Source organism: Hippocampus guttulatus, chromosome 6 (genome assembly GCF_054856545.1).
Source record: "Hippocampus guttulatus isolate MCC_2025c chromosome 6, RoL_Hgut_1.0, whole genome shotgun sequence".
Taxonomy (NCBI): Eukaryota; Metazoa; Chordata; class Actinopteri; order Syngnathiformes; family Syngnathidae; genus Hippocampus; species Hippocampus guttulatus.
The window spans coordinates 17,515,297-17,543,239 of record NC_141266.1 but is presented as its reverse complement, the minus strand read 5'-3'; the positions used below and the strand labels follow the sequence as shown (position 1 = coordinate 17,543,239).

The 27,943-nt window shown below is 43.8% G+C and overlaps 3 protein-coding genes across 3 annotated transcripts; 2 read left to right on the top strand and 1 right to left on the bottom strand.

Annotated features, from left to right (window-relative positions):
• Positions 1 to 44: 44 nt before the first annotated feature.
• On the bottom strand, positions 45 to 12,772 carry adar (adenosine deaminase RNA specific). Its single transcript, XM_086113577.1, has 16 exons — positions 12,679 to 12,772; positions 8,935 to 10,390; positions 8,301 to 8,629; positions 7,929 to 8,124; positions 7,658 to 7,860; positions 6,821 to 6,956; positions 6,482 to 6,711; positions 6,217 to 6,373; positions 3,695 to 3,863; positions 3,523 to 3,616; positions 3,293 to 3,409; positions 3,054 to 3,181; positions 2,591 to 2,773; positions 2,353 to 2,465; positions 1,966 to 2,093; positions 45 to 1,650 (listed from the first exon to the last, which is right to left on the bottom strand). The coding sequence occupies exons 2-16, from the start codon at positions 10,273 to 10,275 to the stop codon at positions 1,338 to 1,340; spliced, it is 3,837 nt and encodes a 1,278-aa protein (XP_085969703.1). The 5' UTR covers positions 10,276 to 10,390; positions 12,679 to 12,772; the 3' UTR covers positions 45 to 1,337.
• Positions 12,773 to 15,193: 2,421 nt separating this feature from the next.
• Positions 15,194 to 23,283, top strand: LOC147203858 (neuronal acetylcholine receptor subunit alpha-7-like; the record flags this gene model as incomplete). Its single annotated transcript, XM_086113440.1, has 9 exons — positions 15,194 to 15,373; positions 16,211 to 16,255; positions 16,467 to 16,576; positions 17,651 to 17,730; positions 17,887 to 18,054; positions 19,493 to 19,687; positions 21,466 to 21,552; positions 21,638 to 21,747; positions 22,298 to 23,283. Coding segments are annotated over 9 exons (1,773 nt in total), but the record flags the coding sequence as incomplete, so codon positions are not given.
• Positions 23,284 to 25,379: 2,096 nt separating this feature from the next.
• On the top strand, positions 25,380 to 27,773 carry LOC147203857 (uncharacterized). Its single transcript, XM_086113871.1, has 6 exons — positions 25,380 to 25,732; positions 26,021 to 26,114; positions 26,195 to 26,307; positions 26,398 to 26,452; positions 27,002 to 27,103; positions 27,179 to 27,773. Exons 1-6 carry the CDS (start codon positions 25,710 to 25,712, stop codon positions 27,713 to 27,715), a joined length of 924 nt encoding a protein of 307 aa, XP_085969997.1. The 5' UTR covers positions 25,380 to 25,709; the 3' UTR covers positions 27,716 to 27,773.
• Positions 27,774 to 27,943: the final 170 nt, after the last annotated feature.

The window sequence follows — 27,943 nt, the reverse complement described above, 5'->3', positions numbered from 1 at the left end:
TGTATGAATTCTGTATGATGGCTGAGAGGAAACTTCCAAACACATTTTGTTGGAATATGATTAATTTATTATTTTTGAAATTTCCAATCTTCATTTGTAAAAAATAAAAATAAAAAAATAGCACAGTTGCATATAATTTTAAATTATACACATACACACACAATGAGTGTATTTCTAACAAGGGGTCCGGAGGGACAACTATTATTTTTATGCATTGATTGGAAAATAAAACATCCTGTTCAAACAGATTTTGCACCTACACCAGAGGATTGAAACATTTGGAAAGGATACACCACGCCATTTAAAAAAAAGGGCTTAGGGTTACTATCTTAAGCTTTCAATCAATTACTAGAAAAGAAATGCGGGGTGTGAACTTTTAAGAGCTTTGCCGCAGGCGTCAAGTAGGCGCATGGGAAGGAAAAGCAATAAAAACTCAAAACTTACTTTCCAGTTGAAGCGTACGTGTGGTGCTTAAACGTAGTATTCAGGAACACTAGTTTTTCTACAGTAAGGACATTTATTCCTCCGACAGTCGCGCAACATTTGGGCTACTTGTGTCTGGACTTGGGTATTTGGATCGCACATTTGCAGTGGTATCTTTTGCATATTGCATCACCAAAATAAAAGAAGAAAAGGGTCGGTAGGCAACAAATACGGTCAGGGTCGAGGTGCTTTTCAATGTAAAAAAAAATAAAATATGGACGCCGGACAAGGTAAAAGAAACGTGGTGGTGGGAACCTCACAGAAGTACATCCTGATGAAAAGAACGCGTGTGCAGCCTGGAGGCCATGACATCTTCTTTCTTGTGTGTATATATAAAAGCATAGGACTGATAAAAGAGGTGCACGAAACTCTGGTGTGCTAGCGGTAACCACGGCGACCACGCACGGATGGATGTGTTTTTATCATAGCTGGTTTAAATCGCTAGAGGCCCCTTTAGTCCACTCAAAGAAAAGCAAAGTAAATCTCGCTGCTGCTTGGTCTTCTTTCAGCTTCACCGTTGGTCATCATGAGAGATCTTTTAAAGACTAAAGGAAGTCACGAGCATGGACTGCATGCGACTCTACAAAATGGCGCCTTGTCAACGCTAACATAACCCGTCGTACATAGCAGCTTTATTTTGCTCTTTCTATTTGCCATTTACAAGCCCGTTCCTCCTTCAGGCTTCTCATCTAGCTCCTCTTCTGCCCATCCTTTGCCATCAGTTTGTAGTTAGCCCGTAGCCACGTTTGCATCAGATGACACATGGGCGGCCAGTGGCTAAGGTTTGATTGTCCTTTTCTTCTCTCCCTCCCTTCTCGATCCGCCTGGCGGCCGAGTACCATGAGCACCGCAAGCTACGCCTCCGCCTGGTTGTATTCCATCGCTGCGCCGTTCCGAGCGCCGCCGAACGCGGCGGGCACGCTGGGCGACACTTCCCCCGCCTCAAAGCTCTTCTCCTCCAGCGGTTTGCCGATCCACGCGCCGTAGCCGTGGTCGCCAAGCGCTTGGAAGAAGCGGTACTTGGCCAGCTGGAAGGAGTTGGCCGCCAGCTTGGCCTGAACGTACGAGTGCATGGCGAGGAGGTCGTTGCGGTCGCAGCGCTGGCACAGTGTGCGGAACAGACAGAACAGGTTGGACTTGGACACACGGGACACGCCCAGCTTGTTCCTGTCGGGACCAAATTTGGAGCTTAGCTGAGGTATGCTTTAAAAGAAAAATACAAGTTGAAGTTTGTGTTTATTGTTACAGTGGAACCGTAAAACCTGCAACAAACCGACCCGAACCTGAGTGACTCATCGTGCAGTGTGCGATAACTAGCTTTCACAAATCGCTGACCGTTTAATCCTAGTTTTGCAGCTATTCACAATTTAAATCGGCATTGAATGGCCTCCCAAAGTTGTGGACATAAAAGCTAAACAAAGATACATAAAATTTCACACACTAACGCAAAAAAAATAAACAACTTCTGGTTTGGTGACATACCCATCGAGTTTGCCTTTGGTCCCATCCAGAACCTCCACACTCGTGTGGTCTGGAAGGCTCCAGTTCACGCTAGACTCCTTGGTTTTGCCTGTGTGACGTGTGGAGTCGTAAACACTGACTCGGCCCACCTATGGAGGCAAAGCAGATGGGATGGGATGCAACAAGTTGTTGCATTGCGCCTGGTTAGTATCGAAATGCTAATGCAGTCAAGTACACACATCCAGGATAATTAGTGCAGCGGTCGTCGGCCTTCACCTCACAATAAAAGTGACGCACTCGTTTGGTGCCGGCGGATCAATACGCTTGTTTCATTGATAAAGAAAACAGCTGGAGGGAGGGCTTCGATTAGCAAAAGGAACGCGAGGTGATTTATGACAGCGCTCTCACCTCAGGGTGGTTTAGCTGGAAGGGAGCCGGGAGACTTTGGCTGAATCCGTCGCCATCTCTGCCCAGCCGACAGCACACAGCCCGAGTCAGGTGACCGTGGCTGTACAAATAGCCTGAACAGGAAGAAAGATGGTTACAATGTGAAGGAAGATTGATGAGGAAAGTTAGGATTATTTAGACACAAAGAAATGTGTAAACGCAAGAAAGAAGGAGAGCCATATGCGACAAAATGGTTTACCAAGTGTAATTGACTTCAGGTAGATGGGATTCAGAAAGTGAGTGAGCAGCGCCCCCTGTAGGCCCAGTACGTTCCAGCGCAGGATCTTATCACTGCAGCTCATTGTGCGCAGCCTCTCCCCATGCTGAATGCCATCCCAGGTGGGCACAATAGCGCTAGACTCAACCGGGATGGTCCCCTCACCTTGTAACAGCACACACAAACCGACAAAGTCACACGGGTCCACACCGTGCTCCGGATATCATCGTTGCACGACTGTGTGTCCTATGTGTTGTGTTGTGTTATTTTGTTATTTTGACTTCAAAATGGCGCCGCGTGAGTGGCTGCCTTTCCAGCAGCTCCTATATTTTGTTGTTCTACTTCTTCCTTTCATAACTTTGCTGCTGTGAATCGGGAATTTCTCCATTGCGAGACTAATAAAGGTTTTCTTATCTTATCTTATTGCGTGTTTCGAGGCTCTCACCGTTCTCCACTTTGGTGCGCAACTTGCCCTGCTTGGCATTCTCAAACAGAGGCTGGTGACAGCCCACCTCTTCTCCCGTTTCACTGCACGACTTGTCAAACAGAGCGCCATCCCCGCATGGCGCCGTGCTTCAAAATGAGAAAGAAAAGACCAGTTTGAAATGACATATCGTTGCACATGTGGCGGCAGGGGGGGGGGGGGGGGGCAGAATATGAGGGACAGGGAAAACATCATCTCACCTAATGTAGAGGTGAAAGGTGATGTCGGGTTTGATCTGCAGTTTCTTGTCCTGCGCAACCTCAAATATACTGTTGTCTGCACCCTCAAAGTGCTTCAGCAACTCACTGTACAGAAATCTACGAGCGGAAGACAGATTTGTGAATAACGACACAGGAGAGACAGGTTTGTGTTCCCAAAATGAAACAGAACATTTTTTTGGTTTGTTTTTCCTTTAGAGATCAATTTGTACCTAACAAAGCCCCTTCTGGAGATGATTTCAGCATGGCCGTCATTCACAGTGTCTCCTTTGAGGCTCAGCTCCTCCCCTTTAACACAACGGTTGCCTGGAATTGAAAAAAAATAAATCAAATCAAATAAGAGAATCAATGTCGCAGATTACGGATGGATAAGACCGCACGCACCCGTTCCCAGGCTGACAACAGTTCCCAGGCCTTCGCCCCTCCTCATGACGATGGTGGCCAGAATCTTGCGTCCCAGCAGACTGTGTTGGATGCGCGTGGTCAAAGCGTTGAAGCGCTGGTGGCTTAACATGGCGATCTGGTCGTGCAACGTGCTGCCACTCACGGGAAGCTACAAAAAGTTACAGTGACAGGATAATCACGACATTCTACAATCAGTTATTTCACTCAAAAACAATTTCCTCTGGCTGTTACGAAGGCATACTGGACACATAAAAGTTGTTTAGGATAGTTGTAGCTTTAGGCCAGGTGAACAATTCTGTTGATTTATTGATGCATCTGCTTGCTAATTAAAAATATTTATCCATTGTGATGTTTCTTTTATGACTGAATTACGCGTGACTGTGCTGTAGAGTGCATTGTCGATGGAAAATAAATTGGAAGGTGAAAAAGTACATAGAGAACATAAAGACATTACTGGTCTCTGTGACTTTATTTCCTTGGATAGTGGCCACAGGCAATGACTCACTCATCTATAATAAGTATCAGACACGGTGATCGACTGGTTAGCACGTCAGCCTCACAGCGCGGAAGTTTTGGGTTTGATTCCGGCTCCGGCCTTCCTGTGTGAAGTTTGGATGTTCTCCTCGTGCCTGCGTGGCTTTTCTCCGGGTACTCTGGTTTCCTCCCATATTCCAAAAACCTGCATGGCAGGCTGGTTGAACACTCTAAATTGTCCCTCGGTGTGAGTGTCAGCGCGAATGGTTGTTCGTTTATGTGTGCCCTGCGATTGGCTGGCAACCAGTTCAGTGTGTCCCCCGCCCACTGCCCCGAAGACACCTGGGATAGGGTCCGGCAACCCCCGCGACCTTTGTGAGGATAAAACGGTTCAGAAAATGGATGGATTATGTACTCTTGGAATTATTGATTGTTGGAGTGTGCCCACAACCCGTGTGAGGGTAAACAGATTACCGTATTTTCACGACTATAAGGCGCCATTAAAAGTCTTAAATTTTCTCCAAAATGGACAGGACGCCTTATGATGCAGAGCGTCTTGTGTATGCGCTGAGTTCCAAAACCTGACTGACAGCCGACACGCCGTTTATATAGAGAAAAGGCAGAAGTGACCGTGGACAGGCATGCGGCAAAGACGTCGGCCAATCAGTGAAGGGTGGGCGTGTATATATACATATATGGAGAGAGAGAGAGAGAGAGAGAGAGAGAGAGAGAGAGAGAGAGAGAGAGAGAGAGAGAGAGAGAGAGAGAGAGAGAGAGAGAGAGAGAGAGAGAGAGAGAGAAAAGGCAGACGTGAGTGACGACAGGCATGCGGGGAAGAAGTCCGCCAATGAGTGAAGGGTGGGCGTGTAAGTGGACGCTAAAGGGACGCCACAAGCAGGTACCAACACCAGTATAGAGTGTGGCTATGTGCATTGTTGCAAAACAACTTCGGTTTTGGTTTCTAAGAACCCCCCAAAATAAATTCTACAAAGAGACACGCCTACGAAGCTCAGTTCAAACTTCAAGCCATCGGTTATGCTTTTGGCATGCGTGCCCATCTCACAGCAGCGGTGAAAAACCAAGTCAAGCAAATGAACTCTGAGCTTGCCGTTATTCCCGGAGGCTTGACTAAAGAACTCCAACCGCTGGACATCGGCATCAACCGGGCGTTCAAAGTAAAGTTGCGAACGGCATGGGAACAATGAATGATCGATGGCAAACACAACTTTACAAAGAGTGAGAGGCAGCGCCGGGCGAGTTACGCCACAATTTGCGAATGGATTGTGGCTGCTTGGACGAACGTGTCTTGCACTGTTGTTCGAGTTTTTGGCAAAGCCGGCATCATTTCTGTGGAGCCACATGACAATGAGAGTGACTGACAACGAGAGGGAACACGGCGTTTTTGATGGATTACCGGTACTTGCACAATTGTTCAATTCTGATACAGAGGATGAGGACTTTGATGGATTTCTGGGTGATGATTGATCGAAAAACGTGAGTACATTGTACAATGGCTAAATAAAATACAACGGAACTCAGTTTTGCTTCCGTTGCCTTTTTAAAAACGTGTTTTTAGCTTGTATCTGTATGTCTTGGCATGCTACCGTATGCTTCAAGCTAACGTGTTATTAGCGTGCGCGCATGCATGCCTTTTGTTTAAGCTGGCATATGTTTTACCACTTTAAAATTGCGCCCAATAATACAGTGCGTTTTGTCTATGTGTAAAATACAGAAATAGCACCCATTAATGAGACTGCGCCCAACCATACGGTGCGCCGAATGGTCGTGAAAATACGGTCGCTGGAAGTTTACTGGAAAGGGGCCACTAGTTACACAAATACATTTAAATATAAATTTTCAATAATATTCAGCACCTATTGTTCACACATACAAGCAAGCATTCAGACCCACATTCACTGTTGAAAAAAAAAACACTTGGAAGCATTATTTTCGATTGTAGTACCTTAAGAACCGGACTAGCCATTCATGACTAAAACTAAGAGTCTACTTGGGGGGGGGGGATATACCTCAGCGGGGATCAGCTCCCCGGTGCGGGCTGCCCTCTCTGCCTCTCCAATAAGAACGCGAAGAGCAGCGTCGGCTGCCTCCTGTTTGCCCTGCTTCTTGTTCGAGGCGCAAACTGGCGGGAACCAGCGTCCACCGAGCTTGGCCTGATAAGTGAACCTGAAAGCCGGAAAGGAAATCAGGACCTGACATTTTTTTCACACCCACGCCCACATCGCACGACATTCCAACGACCATTGAGACAACACACGGGAATCTCACACATACTTGGGCTCGTGCGCTGACCCTGACTGGCCAACCAGGCGGATCTCAGCAGCAAATCCTCTGGCCCTGGCGTACTCCAGAAGCCCCGACACGGCATTGTTATTCAGGTGGTTGATGAGATCTCCGACTCCGGCTTCATGGGCGGCTCGCAATTCGTCGGCTGTCAGAGGTGGCAGAGAGGGGCAAGTCCCGCAGCTATCACTGTCGCTGGAAGAGCCGAGGGGCAACTGGGGCTGTGAGGGAGAAGGCCAGGAGACAAGGGGAAAAAAAAGCTTTACGGAACAAACAGGGAAAGGAAGACAATAAAACCCGGAGGAGTTTGCTCATCTTATTGCCCCTCACCTTGTTGAGCTGCAGCCTACCGTCGGCCATCAATTCTTTGACGGCCTCCTCGGCTGCCAGCTGGCGCGCCGCCTTTTTGCTCGGAGCCGAGGCCTCCGCAAACAGATTCTCTCCAACCTTTACTCTGTACATGAACCTGAGGACGAGAGAGGCGGACAGAGCCGGTTGACGTCGAGTTGAGCGTTTGATCTCTAGTCATCATCACATCACAATATTTGAAATGGAGGCTTTTAACTCCCATTGGACGGGGAAAGTACCATATACAGTACAACTACACTGTAAATATATTGTTGCAATGAGAGGAGCTGGTGGTGCAAATCAAGACAGAATATGATATGACTTGTGGCAAATTCAGAAAACACAAGCGTTCTGTGTGTCCTAGTCAGCTGACTGGGAGAAGGGTCGGAGCACAAGTAGAAATACCGGGAAAAATACTGGCCAGGCAGGACTGTGCTCCTGGAAGAGGAAAGTGGGATGAGATAAAGAGCCCTCTGACAAACATGTGAGATGGTGGGGGGGGGACATCACACTCATAAAGGAAGACCCCGGAGGGGGGTAGCGAGCAGACTTAATGCTAACTGAAACATGGCTGGCTTTTGGTTTTCTGTGCAGGAATGTTGAACGTTCAAGGAGGGTTGCACTGCGGCATAATTCATGGTTTTTGAATCACTTTTAGCGTGTAAGCATCATTCTGTCCTTTGTCGCCACTTGGCTCATTAAAACAAAGAAAGGGGGTTTGGTTCTTTTCACCGCGAGGAGAGGTAGTTGATCTTTCAAGGACAGTTTGGATAGCATGACATAAAAAACCAAAGGCTGTGGCAGTGAAGTCGAACGTACCTTGGATCATGTGGTGGGCCAACTTGGCCAGTGATGATAAATTCAATGGGGTTCCCGCTGCGCTGGCTGTATTCCATCAGAACAGACACGGGATTCTTCCCCCCAGGCAATGAACGCGACAGTGGCTGGCGAGGTCCCTCGGGCATCCCCATCACTTCCACAGTACCTGGTCCGAACACACCCCCCGAGCCCTCAATGGTGGCCTGAAAACCACAACCGATCGTTATTGGATTGTCACGATTGAAACTGAAACTGGGAAGTCCTAACTTACGTCCGAGTTGGAGTGCACGTCCCTCGATTGGTTCATCCCGGCGGTACTTCCTTCATTCCCGTTACTCGCGCCTCCCTGCATCTCGCCGAAGAGAATCAGCAAAGTGGCGGCGGCGGCGTCTTTCTTTGCGACCTTCTTAGCGGAGGCTTCGACAATTGGAAACAGTCTCCCGTTGAGCATGACCTGCATGCGGAATCTGGCAAACGGCGCGCCGTTAAAAGACAAACGAGATGCGATCAGCTAAGCAATATCATTCTGGGTGCGAGCATTAAATGTCTGTATTAAAAGGTATTGATTTTTTTCCCCCTCTAAGTGCAGCGTGGAGATCAATCAATGAAAACTTCACGGTCTGAGCGCGGAGGACTAACTGACCTGGGGTCATGGGAGGGTCCCGACTGGTCAAGGAGTATGAACTCACAGCTCTGGCCCAGGTATTGGGCGTATTCCATCAGACCGCTCACGGGGTTCTTCAGACGAACCTCCTGCAACTTTGCCCAAAGGTTCTGCGCCGGCGGGGCGGCCAGAGACACAGCGACAGTACCGATCGGGTTGCCGTACTCGGCGGCCGCTCTCTCCGAGTCCGTCTGTTTGCGAATGGCGTTCAGGTATTCCGGGATATCGTCAGAGGCCCACTGTCCTTCCACAGCCATTTCCTCCTGACTTGTGTTTAAGGGCGGAGGTTGATCCGTGGTAGGGGACAGCTAACGGGAAAATAAAATGTGTTATTCAAATTAGGGAGCGCTGTGCTTCATTCTTTTGTCTCATATTTTACTTTTTAAAAAAAAAAAGTAAAACACTTTGGGAAACATCTGATTGCTTGGGTAGTCAATTTGAACAGCATTTAGGTGCAACTTTCAAACATTCTACAGTGGACCACAGGAACAGGAAAAAAAGATGTCTTCAAAAAGTCAAAGAAGTGGGCTTGATTTAAATGATGCCCTATGCAAAAAAAAAGACATTTTTTTATTCAAACAAATCGAAGGTAAACATATGAACCGGAACCTACCACTTCCGTCTTTGGTATCCAACTTTCGTCAAATGGCAGCGGCTCAAGTTCTGACATTGGCTCAGGCGCTAAAAGAGGCCTCTCCTCATTTTCGGCTCGCACCATCTGCTCGCTCTGTGTGGCTTTAAGGGTCCTCATCATCCTCTCTTTGCGACGGGCTGAGAGCTCCCACGTGGGCGGCTTGACGTCACCGTTCTTCACAACGTCGCCTAGCTTCTCGAGGGCGTACAAGGTGGAATTGACCTGTTTGGAGGTCTTCAAGCCCATGTTTTTGGCGAGCATCAGAGCCGTTACCGGCGCTAAGTCCAGGAGGTGCCGCAAGACGCGCTCCTTTTGATCTGACATTGTGAACATTTCTTGTGGCCGACTAGGACTAGATGAGTGAGATGCTTCTGAAAGTGAAGATTCTGAAGAAGAACAGGAAGACTGTGTTTCTGTGTCGGAGTCTTCTTCTATTTCTGTTTTGATCCGTAACTTCACTTCAGCTTGTTGGGGGCTCCCAAAAAGAGACCTTTGAGGTTCTGCAACCTTTACAGGTTTAATATACAACGTCCACTTTGGGGGCGAAGTTCCTTGCTTGGAGACTTTCTGTGAACGCTCCAACGAGTAAAGGGCCTGGTTGACTATCTTTTTGGGAAGATGTAGTTTTTTGGCCAAGGATTTTGCCGAGACTCTTTTGCTTGGTTTTAAAGCCCTGTGCACCTGGTCCTGGATTTGTGGCGTGAGAGTGATGACGCTCGGGCGCTTTTGGTAGACGGACAAGCCCTGGAAACTGTCGCAGAGAGCGTTAGCGTGTGCGCTCCATTCACTGCTGGAGCCGTAGGATTTACTTTGCGCCTGGTTTTGATTCGGGTGTCCAGCAAAACTGGGGGGCTGGCCGTAATAACCTCGACCCCAGGGGGGCTTTGGATATCGAACGTAGCCTGACTGCTGCTGGTATGGGAAATTATTTAACCTGACGGGTTTTTGAGGAGTGACTTGGAACTGCGGTGCCTCAGTGCGCTGTCCTCTCAGAAACTGGACCTGCAGGTACTGAAAGGAATTGAGGAAAGGGTGGGGATTATAACTCCGACTATGTGAGGGTGCGTTCGGGGCGGGGGGTTTCTTAGTAGAGCTTGGTATGGGTGGGGCAGAGGGGGTAAGGGGAGACGGAGGCCGTGGGGATGCTACAGGACAGACAGGTCTGTTGTAGTGATTTGGAAATGGCTGCTGAAGCTGCGGGCCGCTTCTTTTGAAGGAAGCGGACGGGCCGGATCTTTCAGGATGCTCCCTTGCTTGGTAATATGGTGGCGGGTGCCGGTAATACTGTTCGTTGTAAGGCCCTCCTCTACCTCTGCTCATAGCGCAGGGGTCGAGAAAGAAAGGGGGCCGACGTGGCCGGATGAGCAGTCTATGTACGAATGTACACCATCCAAAAGCAAACCTCGAACGTCAGAGGAGGATAGCTTCGGTACACCTAGAAGACAAACAAAGACAACCATAGGACAACATTAGATATAGACGGAAGCAGGAAAGGGATAGAAATACAACAAGAAGAAGCTATTTCACGTTAAAACCCCCGCTGGTGACCCTTCAACCTGACATGATCAAATCGCATAGAATATACAATATCAAGACCACATCAGGGGGCATTATTTTACCAACAGAAATTCCTATGCTGTGACATAAAAAAACCTATATCAGTATCACGGGGAAAAAGACGATGGAAATCAACACCATGGCTCCCAGCCCGCCGTTGTACGCATATATAGAATTATAACCTTGTCAGTCAACAAAGACATTGCAAGGTGACACACTGGCTCAGTACCAGTCACGCAGAAACTTAATCCCCGGGTAAAAGAACACTGATGAATAATTTAGATCTCCTTCCGACTATTCCATTTTATTTGGAACCTTCCAATGTTTTTGATAAATGTGAATTTAACACGGACTGTTGCAAACAAACGTCACCCGACAATGAAAAAGGGTCAGAAACTAAATTTACTTACATCCACAATACACTACATGCACATATACTGAAATTGATGATATTAACTTGATATTTATAAGTTACCAAAAATATATTATCAATTAGCAAGAGCTTCATTATCATCTCCTGGTCTCTCTTGCTTGGTGTTGCATGCTTAGCGAGTCCTTTTTCGTCTTTGGCGAAAGCGACTTGTGAGTAGGGGAATGTATTTTTCACTACCGAGGACAAGATCCACACCACACAGCTTGCTGTTGTTGCTGGGCACGGACTGAAGAGTGAGATAGCTTGGCACATGGTGTTCTCAAACAGTCACAAAAGAAAATGGTCTTGGTCTTTCACTTGTATTGTGCTTTTCCACCGATTGAGGGACTCAAAGCGCTTCCCACTAATTTCACATTCACCTATTGATGATGCAGCATCAGGAGCAACTGAGGGATTGAACCCAAAACCTCTGAGTTGAGGACACAATCATTCTACCACTGATACATGCCGAAATAAAAGTTTTTAGAAAATCTGATGTTAAATGCTTTTATTTTTTTCAAGTGATTTACAGTAGTATCAGCAATACACGTGATCCTCACTTTATTTTTGGAAGCGGCTGCAATTAACACTTTATAAAGACGGTTCCTTAAAATGGGTGGTGGTGAAAATTGAAAATAAAACTCCCAGGTGTGTGCTTCAGGTTAAAAAAGATTTATCTGCTTCTTTCACGCGAGGACTGGTTCTCGGATTTGTCCACGAAACAAAAACAACATGGGTGATGATATAAGTACGTTATGTTAATAATCTATTTTAAATATACAACTGATCTCACGAGCAACCCCCCAAAAACGATGCAAAAAGACGAGGTATAATCACGGCCACCAGACATTCGGTTTCGATTTCACTTCTTGAGAAGGTTAGCTTTTGTTTGAGTCATGTGACCGGAAGTCAGACTTATGCAGTGTGAATGTTGGATTGAAAAAAACCCCTCTAAAGTTTAGAGGTTTTTTTTTTTTGTCTAAACTGACTCCTGTGCAGGGAGAAATTATGATGCGTTGTTGTGGCATTTGGGCACAAAGTGGTCACCACAGAAAAAAAACCACGGCAAAAACATGATGTTAATCAAGAAAACAGTCAGCGCACGACAGCACTTTAAACGAAAACCACAGCCGAGGAATCAAAACGCACTAAATAAAAAGCTTATTCTATTTTAAGACTAATTTTACCGACAGCCCATAACAAACAAATACGTATCACTCTTCTTCAGCCTCAAGTGTGCACCAAAACACATTTTACATGTGCTATTATGGCACGTTTTGTCGAGAGGACAGCATTGCGCGATTAAACCACGTGCACGTGAATTCGGTGCAATTTTGAGACAAAGAAACCGTGACAGACAGGTGCGCCCCCAAAAGTCATCGAGAAGTGCTAAATTTTAAAAGTTTTGTTTTTGTTGTTGTTCGTGGCGATTTTGAGGTAGCGAGACAAAGGGGCAACAACCTCCACGATCTATCCAAACAACACATGTCTTTAAATTTGATTAGACGTTACAGGGCATTTTTTCCAAGCATCACAGTAAAATGAATTAAAAGTGCGAAGCGGTGATAGCGCCTCTTCAAGCTAACGGAGGCTAGTCCGTTTCGTAGCCTAGCTACATACTGGTGGCGGTCATATATACTGCACCGCCACTGCACCATTTCTAACCTACTAGCCTGGCGCACACGCCACTCATTGGCTATATATCACACAGTTTCATCAACAAACAACAACAAAAAAGGAATTCCATCTCTTACCTCAATCCACTATTTTGTCCCCACTGGCTCAGGGAATAGCGTCACAGAGATGGAAACAAGCTCAGGCACCATACAGAGAATTCTGACGATTACGCCTTGCGACAAGAATGTACGACGACCTGTCGCGGAATTATGACGTCTATATCCGACGTTTTCTTATTTTGGCTTGAAAAAGGGAAGACATTACAATACTGGACACAAATAATGAAATCCACAAATAAATAATATGTAGTTCTAACAAACAAATAAAACGATTAAATTACTCATAATGCAGACAAACAAGCAAATCATTTTTTGGAATTATAGTAATTAATTAAAGGGAATAACCAATTGCGCCTCAATTTATACAACTGTATCACTCATATGATAAAATGTTTTAAATACACCAACAATGAAATGTATTTTTGCACTTGATCAAAAGTTAAGCGGGTTAAACGTAACTACGTAATTACATGATCAGTTTATAGAATTTTTAGTTTCACTGTTTATACAAAACTTTTTGTTGTTACACAGACAACACATATGGGGATGTCTTATTGTCCTTAAAAATATATAGCAGTGTGCTATTGATATCTACGGTATAGTATGAACATTCTAAAAAAGAGCGGGATCGCTTCATATCATTCCCAATCTATGTCCCGTGGCACAAAAGTGTACTGTGCCGAGAGTCAGTAAATTCTTTAATGTCACTTATTTTAGAGGAAAAAGATGTCGATTTACGAAAAAAAAAAAAGATTTTTGCTTATCTACGTCAGTGAGGAGTAACAGGAAGAGCGATTAAAATGTTCTTCCACTAGATGGCAGAAGGTACATAATTAACCTGTTTATCTACTTTTTGTGACATAAGTGAAGTGGTATACTGTTAGATCTTTTTTTTCAATGTTAAATTTGTGCCTTGGCTAAATATAGGTTGGGAAACACTGCTCGACTCATTTTCATCTGTCTGTCTCGGGCATCCATTTGGGTATACCTGACACATCCCTGAAGCACATGCGCATGTGGAGAAAAGAAGCCATGCTATACAACATAGCGGAGGAGCCTCCACCTACACTTGATCATTCCATAGGATTGATCTATGACCAGTCTCCTACATCGATTACTGGGGTTGTGCAGCTCGTCAGCCTCAAACCCGGATTGGGTCATCTAAATGTTCTGGCAAATTTGCACAGGGGGCACTGCAATGCATTACTCAAGTGCTACTCCATTCCGTAAACATAATGGATTCATAACACTGGCTCCTCTGATGGTCCTTTTGAATGGTTACGGCAAAAGATAAACTTCTATACCTAGAGTTCAGACTCTCTTAAAATAAAGTGCCACAATAACTAAATGCTGCACGTGTTTACGTCAATGTAAGTCACACAACTACTAAAACAGAGCATCCTCCTTTATCCCACCAGTGTTTGTCTCACTCCATCTCTCTCCCACCTGCTCTCTCCCCTCCTCCTCCTCATCCCACCTTCCGTTTCTTCCCTCGCTTCGCTGCTGTTCATTTCACATTCAACCTCTTCTCACATCTGGATCTATCTATCATCTTCCACCAGTCCTCTTCTGTGAACAAACGAGGGGCATGTTGCAGGCTGCAGCTCTTTGGCTTCTGACACTTGTCACGCAGCTGCCCGGTAAGTAACTTTGACAGGGCGGGCCTCAAACAAATGTGGTTTTGTTTGTGTTTGCATGTCTACCTGTGTGTGTGTGTGTGTGTGTGCGCGTGCTTGTCATTATTGCTAAGCAGTGCATGAGAGTATTGATGGAACCATCATAATGAAGTAAAGACACAGCAAATAGGGATCATTAAGTGGTTACTTAAAACGACTTGACACTTTGGACGCTATCAATATGATCTGTGCGCATATATATATATATATGTTGTACCTCATCTACAAATGACATGGCCTACATGTTTGTCTCAAAAATCAAATATGGCTCTTAAGCACATAATCTTGCCCACCCTCAAATATGGACAACATTATCCAGACACACTTCCTAAATCAATATATTAATTAGTTAGACATTGAGTGTTACTCCTTACAGCTTAATATTTCAATTTCGAAAGATACTCTATACTGCATCTGACTGTGGGAACAATGTGAGGAAGGTCCTTTGGTTCCAAGAGCTTTTTGAAGAAGAACTGGCCAATGCTTTTGTCCATATGCAAAGTGTGCTGTGGCTCTTAAATGATTGTTGTGTCCACATCAGTGTAGTTGCCCTCATGAGAAATCACTGAATCAAAAGCCCCCTCGTCTGGAGTTATGGTCTGCGGAGTGAAAGCTCATTTTCCAGTCAATGCTGTGTGTCCCGGTTATCTCCACGTTTAACAGCCACACTTTCTGCGCCTGAAATGAAGCGGACATCTTTACAACAGCAGGAAGACATTGTGTGTCCGCCAGTGATCCATCAAGGGTTGTAATTGATTAAAAGTACTGAAGTTCTATTACTCTTTTGCTTTCTTCTGACACAGCATTCTCTTCTTTATGGTTCTCCTCTCCTCTTTTGTCCTCTCACATAATCAATACTTTCCAAATTCTCCATCTCCGCATTGTCGATCCACGAAGAGACCACACAGGGTCCCCATCAACGCTTTTTGCTCAGGGAGCTGCTGAGAGATTATAACCCCATGGAGAGGCCCGTGGCCAATGACTCCCAGAGCCTCACCGTCCACTTCTCCATCACGCTAATGCAAGTCATGGATGTGGTAGGCAAATCGACGCAACAAGCACAACACAAATGATGTGCCAAAAGTCCATCGTCCAAAAAAAGACTTCATGCTCATTAGGATCACTGCACAGCAAGTAAAGCAAATAAACAGTTCGGAAAATACCTTTTCTGAGTGGCCGACTGTTGGCAACTAGTTTTGCTGCAATTGTTTTCTTCATAAATAAAGAAACGACAATCAGGAAATTATAGTACTGATCAAGTCTTCATAATAATACTGAAAACGACTTTATTCTTATGGTCTAATATTCATATTCTTCCTCTAAAATTAACATTTTACAAAGTAATTAAATGAAATAAAACATTTAAAATGGTAATGTAATTTAAAAAAATGAGAATAAATTAAACAAAATGAATTATTAAAATTGTAATTATTAATAAAAAATAGAAACAATGACGTCTGCCTTTCGCCCGATGTCAAGAACTACACGTAGTACCGTATTTTAAATCGTATACCGGTAATCTGAGGTGATTTAGGCCCTATTACTTTTTTTTTTTTTTGTCACTTTGCAACTCGCTATGGGACTTCTCTCGCAAGGACACTCCTGTCGTTCCACTTCAGACGTTTCCTTTGATGGCATTTTCTTGCCTGACGGCAACAAAATCTCAAATTAGAACTTTACGGGATACAGTATTCTCTAACTTACGCCTAATAGCTTTGTTTACACTCGCTACTCTAATTAAAGTCAATCAAAGTAAATCAATGCCCGACAACTGTTCAATGGCATCGAGTAGGCTTGGGCTTGCCAAGGTTGAACAATTCTTTAATTGCTAAAAAGCTTTTTTTTATTTTTAACCTTTGATTTTTTTTTTCCAGGATGAAAAGAACCAGATTCTCACCACAAATATCTGGCTGCAGATGGTGAGTTTTTAATTCCCCATCTGTTATTATAGCTGTGTAGAACTAGACAAGCCCACATAGCAACGCAGATGGCAAGAATAGGTGGAACACAAACACAGAATTGAATAATTGAATACGGATACCCGCACAGGACTGTTGTATAATTTATGCACGTTATGCAGAGCTGACTACGAGATTAATAATCAATAACATGTATCTTTGCGTCCCCCAGCAGTGGTATGATCACTACTTGCAGTGGAATCAGTCAGAGTACCCTGGAGTTAAAAACCTTCGCTTCACCGCAGATCAAGTATGGACACCTGACATATTCCTATATAATAGGTGGGTCTCTCTCACACACACACACACACACACACATACTGCTTTTCATGCAGGATGATTCTCGATCATGATATTTAACATAATGTCATGATTACATGATGTCATTTTTTTACAACATCCGTAACTGACAATGATGACACCTCAAAGTTGCCTACTCAGGGAGGAAAGCATCTTCACTGTGCATATTCAGTGATTGAACCTGGTTCTTTCCTGGCATGGCGCGTGTGGGGTGAACCTGGTGTGCATGTCGCCGGAAGACCTTGTAAATTCTTATTGCAGTTCTTTTATGGCATGCAGAAATAAATTTATTGTACTACTTGAACTTGGTTTGTCCCGGGATGCTGGTTGAATCATCTAATTAGAGAAAATGTTTAGCGAGAGTGCCTTTCATCTGAATTGGAAAAAAGAAATCCCTTGACCTTGGCAAATTTGATGCTTATTACATCTTGATGGTACCAGTTTTTTAATACAGTGGTGGCTTGAGATACATGTGACATCTAAGCCGGCAATGTTTTGCTCTGACTTGAACTTAACTGACTTCACAATATGCAGCAGTTTGGCAGCTAGAAAACAATTCTTTAAAAAAAGATTTCAAACCACCATGGGGACTGCGGAAAAACTGTCAAACTAATTGAAACAAAGCGAATTACACGCTGAGCATTTAAAAGAACCAATAACTTTGCCTAAAAGTCCACAAATTTAATGCTAACAAAATGGGTAACGTCATAGATTGGCTAGCAGATAGCATCGACTGTATATGGCACGTTATAAACGCCTAACATGGATATTTGAACACAAACGCCGCAGCAATTCATGGAGACAGAAAATATAACAACACTCACAGTCACAGAAATGTATTCTTTATCATTTTGGAAAGCGATTAAGATTAGGGGAAATTACTGACTCACTTACAGTAGTTATGAAACTCTTTTTGTCTACACTGCTACCCAGTGGCCAAGTCACACACACCAAAAGGAGACACAATGAATTCATCACGATGGACAAATTGATTATTTATATTCTATCATGTGTAATCATTACAAACACGCACTCATTACTGTCATTCTACTGCAGTGCTCACGGCAAATTTGACGGCACCTTTAAGACCAACGTGCTGGTAAACTCCAGTGGCTTCTGTGAGTATCTGCCTCCAGGTAAATTGCTATTTTAATTTATATCCTTTTTAAATTTTTTAGTGTTATATTCATACGAAATCAAAACTCTTTTTGTTGCTATTTTCTCCTTCTGTGAAAAATATTCTCTTGTTTGCATGCCTCTGGAACACTAACACTCCCTCTTTTCTTTATAAGGAATTTTTATCAGTACCTGTAACGTGGACGTGCGCTGGTTTCCCTTTGATATTCAGCGATGCGAATTGAAGTTTGGCTCCTGGACGTTTGACGGCTGGCTGCTGGACATCCAGATGAAGGAGGCAGATGTGTCGGGATACATGCCCAGTGGAGAGTGGGACCTACTGGGTGAGGCTGACTGTTAACACCCTGGAAGGGTTGCCTACATTGAGGATGGAAGATGACAGAAGTTGGTGTTCAATATGAACCTTTCATGCCTCATTACGAGTTGATGTTGTAATGATATTGTGCAAAAGTCATTGCTTCCTTTGTTGTTTTATATAATAAAACAACAACAAAAACGTTTTGCATCAGTCATATTTATGTTGAAAACAAAAATTGTTAGATGGTATGATGATCATAGCATTGCAATAAAACAAATCCCTTGGTTTGCACAGTACTACATTATTACCGGGAAATACAATTATAACACAAAATTTTATGACCAATTATTTTGGCAAAAGATGAGATATTGTCATTTCAGTTTGGTCATTAACAGCAAAAACCTACATGCATTGACCACAGCTTTGAATATTACAAGAATATGCCCCAGAACGAATAACTAGAAGTGCAAGCAGCTATCCCACTGGGCGTCCATTTCAGCATTCTATATTTAGCATTTATTTCTACCGAGAAAGTTGCTCCCCTGATGGGATTTTTTTCCCCCCATAGAAAAGTCCCCACTTATTTTCCTTCTAATTTATAGTCTAAAATGCGTTATTACCTCTGCTGCAGCTCCTAATTTAACAACCTACACAGGAGGTGCTTCGTTTTGCTTGGCTTCCTATGGTGGCGACGTAGCCTCAATTTCAACATTAATCAGAACACTAACTTAGAGTCTCAAGAGAAGAAAACGAGGGATCCACACTTGCATGCAAGAAAACAGTTCAAATGCACTTGATGTTTCTAAGAAGTGTCTGCCTATTCCTCCATTGGTGTGATTATTTACAATTTGCACACATGAACGGGCAGTTATCGACCTCACGCAATTGCACCCCCACCCCTCCTCCCAACTACAGATCAGTAAAGTGATAATACAGTATCAGTAACCAACAGTATTCAAACTAGTTAACTGCACACGGTTCTGATCCGGGTCATGGCACCAATTGAACAGTTCTGGCAAACTCCAAGGATCCTTTTATCTTTAATGCTTTCAAAATTATACTAACAGTAACAACCAGAAGAGTGTATACTCTCAGTTGAACTATTTCTTGCCAGGAATGCCAGGAAGATTGAGACATGCCATGGGGCCATTTTATGACATGTTCAGATTTAGTCTGCCTAACCCATGTGACAACATGCTACTTGATGGTTTTAACTGTATTCGACTTGATATGTGTGCAATCGATAAGAAAGCCAAGCAAGAGCGAAGTCACAGCAACACAACGACCTCGTTCAAGTCACTTATCTAATTATCTGTGCCAAAGAGGCCTCATCTAACGGTCCATAGCCTCAAAACCTCATATACAGTATAAGGACCATCATAATCTGAGGAGCACTTGTACAGTATTTTTTTCCTTGTCCTGACCCACTTGCTGCATCTCTGACCCTCCCGTGTCTCCCTCAGAGGTACCTGGTGGTCGCCATGAGGTTTTCTATGAGTGTTGCGCAGAGCCTTACCCTGACGTGACCTTCGTGGTCACCCTACGACGGCGGACCCTGTACTATGCTCTCAACCTCCTCATTCCATGTGTGCTTCTCTCATCCATGACACTGCTGGTCTTCCTGCTCCCGGCCAACTCTGGCGAGAAGATCAGCTTGGGTGAGGAGACATGAATATGAAGAAATCGTGCTCGGGTTATAAGTTGAAACACGCGTGCCTGTCTACGGATTCAACCCTCTTGTGGTGTTCCTCAATTCTTGCTCTGTCAACATGACGAGAAAAATTTCCTGTCACGCTTCGGAGACGCTGTAGGGAGAATTGCGATGGGACTGAGACGGTGAAAAAGAACAGACAAGAGGGAAGATGAGAGGGAAAAGAGGAACGAGTGTTGTCAGGAAGTCAGCAGAATTAAAAGTCAAGCACAGAATACCAAGTACAGTAGAGTCGTGTTTCCAAGTACAACCGCAAGAAGTTGAATTTTGCATATGGGCATAAGATAACACACGCACCAAACAAACTAACTGTTGATGACAAGCGACAAGCATCCGGCAGCTAAGAAGTTACCAGCTAGCATGAGAAGCTAAAATAGCAGTCAACATTTTGATGGACTCAAAAGGCACACAATAAAATATCCAAATCAAAGGTCCTGTATTCATAAAAAGTTGTGTTACCAGCTGAGATTCTTATCCCACAAATGGAACAAAAATAGGAAGTAGTAACCAACCAACATTTCACAGTAAGAGTTGAAACGATAATTGGAGTGCACATAACAGTACAATTCATGCACCAAAGGGCGGCTACTAAATACCTACTGGGAGCAAATAATGTCAGTGTCTTGCCCAAGGACATTTCAACAGCATGCAGTCACAACCCGGATATGAACTCGTGATCCTTAAGTCGCTGGATGACCTGCTCTAACAAATGAGCCACAGCTGCCAAAAAACGGCTCTGCTTCGGCATCCACATTATAACTGGCCAGCTTCAACTATTATGATACTGAACTGCCTGAGTTTTTGGCTTTTAAAGAGGGATCGTGTTCACCAAGGCATATGAAAATGGAAAAAAAAATGTCACTTGTTGAGGCAGAAGTTCAAGCGTGTATGTGGCACATGGACACTTTACTAAACATGAACAGGTATATGCCCATCACACGACATTACTGACCTTGTTCAAAGGCATCTCTGTATACATTTTCAGAAACAGACAGACACAAAATGTATTTGATGGTTTCATTTTGCCTATAATGGTGGAGCTACTGATCCAACTATGGGTATACAGTATAAGCAACAAAAAGCTTCCATGATATAACTTGACCCTTTAAAACAAGTTGCGGCTTGGAATTGAAGCGGATTTGCATGGGACAGGAGATGAGAGCCAATCTCTTTTTGTTAATGGACGCTATAGCTTCTTGTTGCTTTCAAACTTAGCTTGTAGCAGACGTGTGCACATTTCATCATGACGTCTTTGATCCACTGTTCGCTCCTCTTTCATCTATAACTGCTTCAAACAACAAAGTGTATGCAGGAATAGTGATTAAGATTGCACGACTGTCTGTGTCTCATGTGTTGTGTTGTATTATTTTGTCATTTTATGTTAACTGTTCTTCAGATGGCGGCGCGGGCACCCGCAGCGGCTCCTCTTGTTGTCTTGTCTGTTTGAGAGGGAAGAAATTTCATCTGCGCTCTATGTTGCACATACTGCACATTGACAATAAAGTTGTACTTGACTTGACTATGTCACAGTAACTGTTGCAAATACCCCAGGTAAAATGCTAACCACACGCAGCGTTCATCCTTTTGACACTTGCTGAAATTAGATCAGGGGAGGTGTGCTGTCACTTCATCCGACATGATAAAGGTTTCAACTCCAACTTGAAGGTACCCCTTTATACTGACTCTTCTATTAAATATGTTTATTTTTTTATCTCTTTCTTCCAGGCATTACCGTTCTACTTTCCCTGACAGTCTTCATGTTGATGGTTGCTGAGATCATGCCCGCTACTTCAGATTCCATCCCACTCATAGGCTAGTTTCTTCATTTCTTTGCAGTTTGACACTGGTCTAAATGGATTTTCAGGAAAACTGACCTTGTTAACTGTGTCTATCTCAGGTCAATATTTTGCCAGCACCATGGTGATTGTTGGAATGTCCGTTGTGGCGACAGTCTTTGTCCTTCAATTCCATCACCATAACCCCAAGAATGGGAAAATACCACATTGGGTGAGTTGAATCCTTCATGTTGTTACCTCTACCAAGCAAGAAAGTGCAAAAGTGAGAGCTATTTGTTGTATTCTGTTTTCAAGCTTATACAAAAACCACATGGGTAGGTGATACACCTGCACAGCAGGAACCCACTAAATCCTGGTGCTCAACAAAACAAACGTGGATTGGGGAAACTGAGGAAGGCGATTAATGCCAATCTTTGGTGGCATTTTAGGGTGTTTAAGAATCAGCATAAAAGCTGTGAATAGGTGAGGTTTTCATTCAATGGCTGAAGATAGGTTCCGCAGTAGAAAATGGGAATAGGTAAATTTGGGATGGCTGGATGGTGCTCTGCAGTGGACTTGAAATCCGAGTGTACCCGGACTCTTGTCCGGTGCCATCAAGGATTGGCTCAATCTCAACTGAGACCCTATTGAGGACAAGAATTATAAAAAAGGGATGGCTGGTGCATGTATATGACATCTTATATATATTTGGAGGATGCCTGGTAGGATACATTGTGGTTTAAAAGCTAGTTGCTGTTTCCTCTTATTCTGTTGTCTCACAGGTCAACCTGGTTTTGCTGCAGTGGGTTCCTTGGTTTCTGCGGATGAAACGTCCAGGTGATGGAGCCGAACAAGAGCTTCACCACAGCCAGGGAGAAACTCAGAGCAAAAGCCTGTCTTCACATGCCCCCGCCACCCAGCTGACCTCCATCCTCCCCCAGAGCCTCGCTTCCCTTAGAGCCAGCCTGGTTCAGCTCCACCACTCAGCACCGCACGGGTGCATCATTCTCCCACATGCCAGAGAACCAAGCCCTAATTTTCATCCTCAACCCAATGGTCATCTGCCTTATATGGGGTTTCAGGTCTTTCCATCCACAGCAGAACTGGAAACTCAGAGTCACAGTCAAATGAGAGGCTCCTACGCACCAGCAGGCGGAGATGGAGAAGCATTAGACGGAGGAGGAGATATGCCGAGTCATCCACATCTTTCATATGGCAAATCGCAGGAACCGCCATTGTCGCTAAACCCTGATTCAACAACCACATCTCCGGGGTCATGTGGAGTAGATGCTGGGACGGGCTTAGGGAGGGCTGACCCCTCAAATTCCCAAAGTGGTCTGAATGGAAGCAGGGAAGTGGACAACCAGCTCCAGGCTCTTCTCACGGAAGTGCAGTTCTTGGTAGAACGGGTTCGCGAACAGGACCGGCAGCTCAGTCTCGCTGAGCAATGGCAGTTTGCCGCAGCCGTCATCGACCGCCTGTGTCTGGTCGGATTCAGCGTTTTCAACATCATCTGCACCATCGCCATTCTCATGGCTGCACCTAACTTTGGAGAAGCTCTGGCCAAAGACTTCCTCTGAGAGGCAACCAGACAGACTGCATGAAGCAAGCACAATTGCTGCTCATGATTTTTTAAGACACATTTGCCGCTGTTTGACCAAGCAACATAAACGAAACCTGAAGACATGAGAACTGCATGAAAAATACGTGTCATGTGACATATCATGTCGCATACCGCATGCATGAACATGAAGTCTGAGCTCTTCAATCTTTTTTTTTCCCCCCATTGGCAATTAAAACAAACTGCTCACATTTTCAGTGGAAAGATTGGTGTTTCTTCACAGCAATTAAGTCTTGCTATACTGGCATTTATAACATGGGTGTTCATTGCCAATATTTTTTCAGATCAGGGCCAGTGCGAGTAGTCAACTGTTGAGGACTAACGCATGACGATATCAAGTAACCAATACCAGTAGTAGTTTTGAGCCATAAAGAGTGTAACATATAGAATTTAAAAATATTTTTTCCCCCAAGATGGTGCCCGAGTAGGCAGCCATCGGAAAGTGCTCTTCAAGAGCCTTGTTTTTTTGTTGTTTTTGTGTTGTTGTGTTGTTTTGTCACATGGTGTTTGTTGTTTCGTCATGTGGACCTGATGTGGACTGTTTTCAGCGTTTTTTGGCCATGTTTGATTGGGAGGAATGTCAGCACCATTCGACTGTAAGTGCTGGACAGCCCAAGGTGCTAGTGTTTTTTGCCCTGTAATGGGCAGCATTTTTCACAGCCCCATTTTGTTCAGTGGAGATGTCGGCGCTGTTGGACAGTCTGCGTTGGTGCGGCTGGATGGATGGCTGCGGAGGTTGAGGATGAGGAGAGAGGAGTGTCGGCGCAGTGCGCAGATGCGTATTTAGAACTGAGAGTCGCCGCTTGGAATTGAAATGGTCGTGCAATCTCAATCACTTTTCCTGCATACACTTTGTTGTTTGAAGCATTTATCGATGAAAGAGGCACGAATCAAAGTGTCCTTTTCACCAGTGGATCAAAGAAGTCAGGCTGAAAATGTGCACACGTCTGCTTCAAGCTAAGTTTGAAAGCAACAAAAAGGTGTAGCGTCCATTAACGAAAAAGAGACTGGCTCTCATCTCCTGTCCCATGAAAATCCGCTTCAATTCCAAGCCACGACTCCCAGTTCCACATACGCATCGGCGCTACCTGCTGACACTCCTTTCTTCTCATCGTCCGTTCTTTACACATACAGCACATTTGACAATAAAGTTGTGTCCAATCAAGCCATGCATCGTTCCAGCCGCAGATTGTCCATCAGCACCGATCTTTTCGCTGAACAAAGCGGGTCTGTGAAAATGCTGCCCATTACAGGTGCAAAACACAAGCGACGACTGTCAAATGGCACCGACATTCCTCCCAATCAAAAAAATCTGTGCTGGTACACGCGTGCTGCCACCACCAAGCACAGATCCTTCGACTTTGACGAATGTCGTGGACAAAAATTCTGAAAACAGTCCACATCAGGTCCACACGATGTAACACCACCACCATGTGACAAAACAAAAGACAAAAACAACAAAAAGCATGTGCTGCCTTCATTGTAAGGCTTAAATAAGGCTTTGACTTTTTTTGCGGCTCCAGACATTATATATATATATATATATATATATATATATATATATATATTTGCTTCAATATGACTCTTTCAATATTTTGGGTTGCCGACCCCTGGGTTAAACGATCGACAAATCGGTGTGACTTGTATGTATTCTGAACTGTACATCAATTTATGCTTATTAATATTTGTGCTATTTGCGGAACATCACGAGACCAACCCCTGAAACGCTTCCTGCGCATGCTGCAATAACAAGCAAGACAGCAGGTTGAGACGTTTGAGAGTGGAATTGCAAACAAACCAACAGATTAATAAATAATCTTTATGGTTGGTGTCCTTGGACAAGTTAAATTGATTATTTAGTTCTACAAATCTGATATGTTAGGATAACTAAGATTCGTTTTTTCATGATTTATTAAATATCAGGTGAAATTAAGATAAGATAAGATAAGAAAACCTTTATTAGTCTCGCAATGGATTTGATGTAGAATAACCATTTACTTTTATTTTCTATCTAGACTTGAGAACGCGCTTTTCTGAGAGTTTTTATTCTCCCTGGGTGACCTTATATTTGTTCGACAGCCGAGAATCGAATTTGTAACATTCTTTTAAATCCAAACCACTGACGTGCATGCATTAGTTGTAACGCTTTTATTTTGAAGGTGGCCAACGCCACTCACTGGCGGCAGTTGCCGTAATGCACAGTAGTGACAATCGCACTTGACTTCAGTTTTGCCAGTGGAGGCTAGCGTGACCGCAGTGAAAAGTTGCCGTTTTTGATATTAGGACAACCACTCCTTGAGAAAACACCCGTTGGAACATATTTGAATATCCGACTTCATAAATGAGTTTACCGAGAAATCTTCAGGTGGAGAGGCGCATGACGTAACAAAGGAAAAGCGGTTTCTTTTTGACGTGACAGTGATGACGATGAAAGGGCGAGTTGTACATCAAAGTGATGAAAGGGACTTCGCACGTTTAAACCCCACAGAGTGTATAAATACAGAACCTCCCTCTGCAAACGTAATCATTCCAAGACAAGCAGAAAAGCGCGGAATACTCAGAGGACTTCAACAATGGGGAATCTATCTTCTATCAGGTACTGTATATAAACTTATACGAAAGATTACATTTGTTGAGAAAAAAATTAAGTTCAGAAATGAGTTATTTTAAGTTGCAATTGCCACATGAAGTTTTCTTTACTTACCTGTGCAGAAGATGCTGGGAAATTATTTGATGTAAAATATAGACCAGACTGAAATATTGCACCCTTTTTTTTTTATATTGCTGATCTGTTTTTATCTCACGGGAGGCTTTTTAATATGTTTGATATTGCATTCCCACGATACTCAATATTTTGTTATGTTCTACAATCTGATTTCCCAAGACCTTACTTCAACGCTGAGGCCTTTAACCTGCTCGAAGAGCTCACCGAGATGACTTCTTTAACAGAAAATGAGCAACGAATGTGCAATTTGGAGGTAAAGGATTTTGAAATGTACTACGAATATTCTGTCTTGGTGGAGCATATCAATAGCATGTTTTGTGTTTGTGTTGACAGAAAGCGTTCATGAGACAGTTTGTGCTCTTGGCCAAGGAAAATCGAGTACCACCATGCCTCTCGACCAAAGACATGAAGGTGTGGTTGCTGAAGAAAAGAAATTTCCAGCAAGAGTGAGTAGAGTGTGTGTCTTGTCTGTGTGTGGGTAAATCCAAAAGGTTGGCTGCATGTGGAAATAACTATTATTTGTGTGAATTTGATAGGTACCAGGAGATGCAAACGAGGATGGATGCCAGGATGTTTTATATGCTTCAAGTGGTAAGTACAGAATAGTTGTGATATTGGATGAGCAATTAAACTTCATGTTTACAATTACAAGAGCACCTTATACTTCCAGTTAATGTTTGCAATTACCAGTGTCGCTGCACATTAAGAAAATTGTGGAAAACAATTTATTTTAGCGCATCGTTTTACTCAGTGATACTAAAATATTGTAACGTATATATGATTTAGAGTGAAATATTTCCTTTGAAGGATTTAGAGGAAATCAAGAAATTGCAATATTTCATGAGAAACTTTTTTTTTTTTTTTTTTTGCTTAAACAGCTAAAATATTTTCATTTCAATGTGCTTCATTCATTTATAAAATACAGTCGATGAGTTTTACTTTTTGGCTTCAACTACTGAAATACATGAGCTTTTCATTTTTGAGGCTCTTGCATCTTATTAAGTCTCAAACGTATTCATAAATGCATTTTAAGACAAGTGTTGTGTATCTGCTAATCATTTATTTGGGACAATTTTAAATCGAGAAAAATTCTGTCAAAGATGCCTCTTTTTCATTTGTGACTGTGTTTGCTGTGCACAGGCCTGGACAATGGAAAGGATCCTGCACTTGAATAGAATACAAAAAGAAGTCTACGCTGAACTCTCTGAAGAGGAACGCCTTTCGCGATTGCTCGGGAGGAAGGTAAAGAAAATATTTCCTAGCCTTAATGAAGCCACGTGCAACAATTGGGTCACTTATCCATTTGTCTTCCAAAAGGTCACACTCCAAGGCCTCGACACATACTTGGGAGTACTGTGGCCCCAAGCTGAACGGGACACCGAGACCTTCCTCTGCCATCTGTATAATGAACTGATGAGATCATTGGAGAAGACCAAGATGACCAGGGTACAAAGACTGTTTTTTTACCCGCTGTTTCATCGTGCTATCGGCACCCTGGCGCAGAACATCACAGAATTGTCTCTGGACATCCTTCTGGAGGAGCTGGAGCCACCTGGCAATGAGAAACCCCTCACGGCAACGTTGTCACAAAGAGCTGATGACGCCAGCAAGGCGATAGGAAGTATGCTCGTCGACGCTCTGGCTTCCATCCCCGTCCTACATGAATACATCGCACAAGGTGATCTCGTCCGCATGTGCTCTGACTGCGCTTGGAAAATGATCCAAAGCTTTTACAAAAACTTTGTCGAGGGCTCGGAAAACTTCCACCCGATGGACTGCGACGATACCTCGGCCACTGCGCGGTGTTGCGTCATGAGTGCCATTGTGCAGATGGTCTACACGTGCAGTCAGTAGAACTCCTTGCTTCGTCACTGCTGTTTCACACAGAAGCAGGAAGTGATGGGTTCGGAATTTCCACATGTATATATTTTTTTGTACATTAAATGGTTTTACAGGAAATTACTCGTGTGTGGGGTTTTTTTTGTCGTGTGTGCAAGTCTCTTGTGCACTTTTAAACTACAGTCAAACCTCGGTTTTCGAACGTCTCTGTTCTCAACCAAAAACTTTTTTTATGCCTCGGAT

Excerpts from the sequence above, each read along its gene's own strand:
- adar (XM_086113577.1), bottom strand. The coding sequence starts at position 10,275 with ATGAGCAGAGGTAGAGGAGGGCCTTACAACGAACAGTATTACCGGCAC. Across the intron at positions 7,861-7,928 it reads ACGTGCACTCCAACTCGGAC|GCCACCATTGAGGGCTCGGG; the intron begins GTAAGTTAGGAC and ends TGTGGTTTTCAG. Across the intron at positions 6,712-6,820 it reads GTAGGCTGCAGCTCAACAAG|CCCCAGTTGCCCCTCGGCTC; the intron begins GTGAGGGGCAAT and ends TCTCCCTCACAG.
- LOC147203857 (XM_086113871.1), top strand. The coding sequence starts at position 25,710 with ATGGGGAATCTATCTTCTATCAG. Across the intron at positions 25,733-26,020 it reads GGGAATCTATCTTCTATCAG|ACCTTACTTCAACGCTGAGG; the intron begins GTACTGTATATA and ends TGATTTCCCAAG. Across the intron at positions 26,115-26,194 it reads AACGAATGTGCAATTTGGAG|AAAGCGTTCATGAGACAGTT; the intron begins GTAAAGGATTTT and ends TTGTGTTGACAG.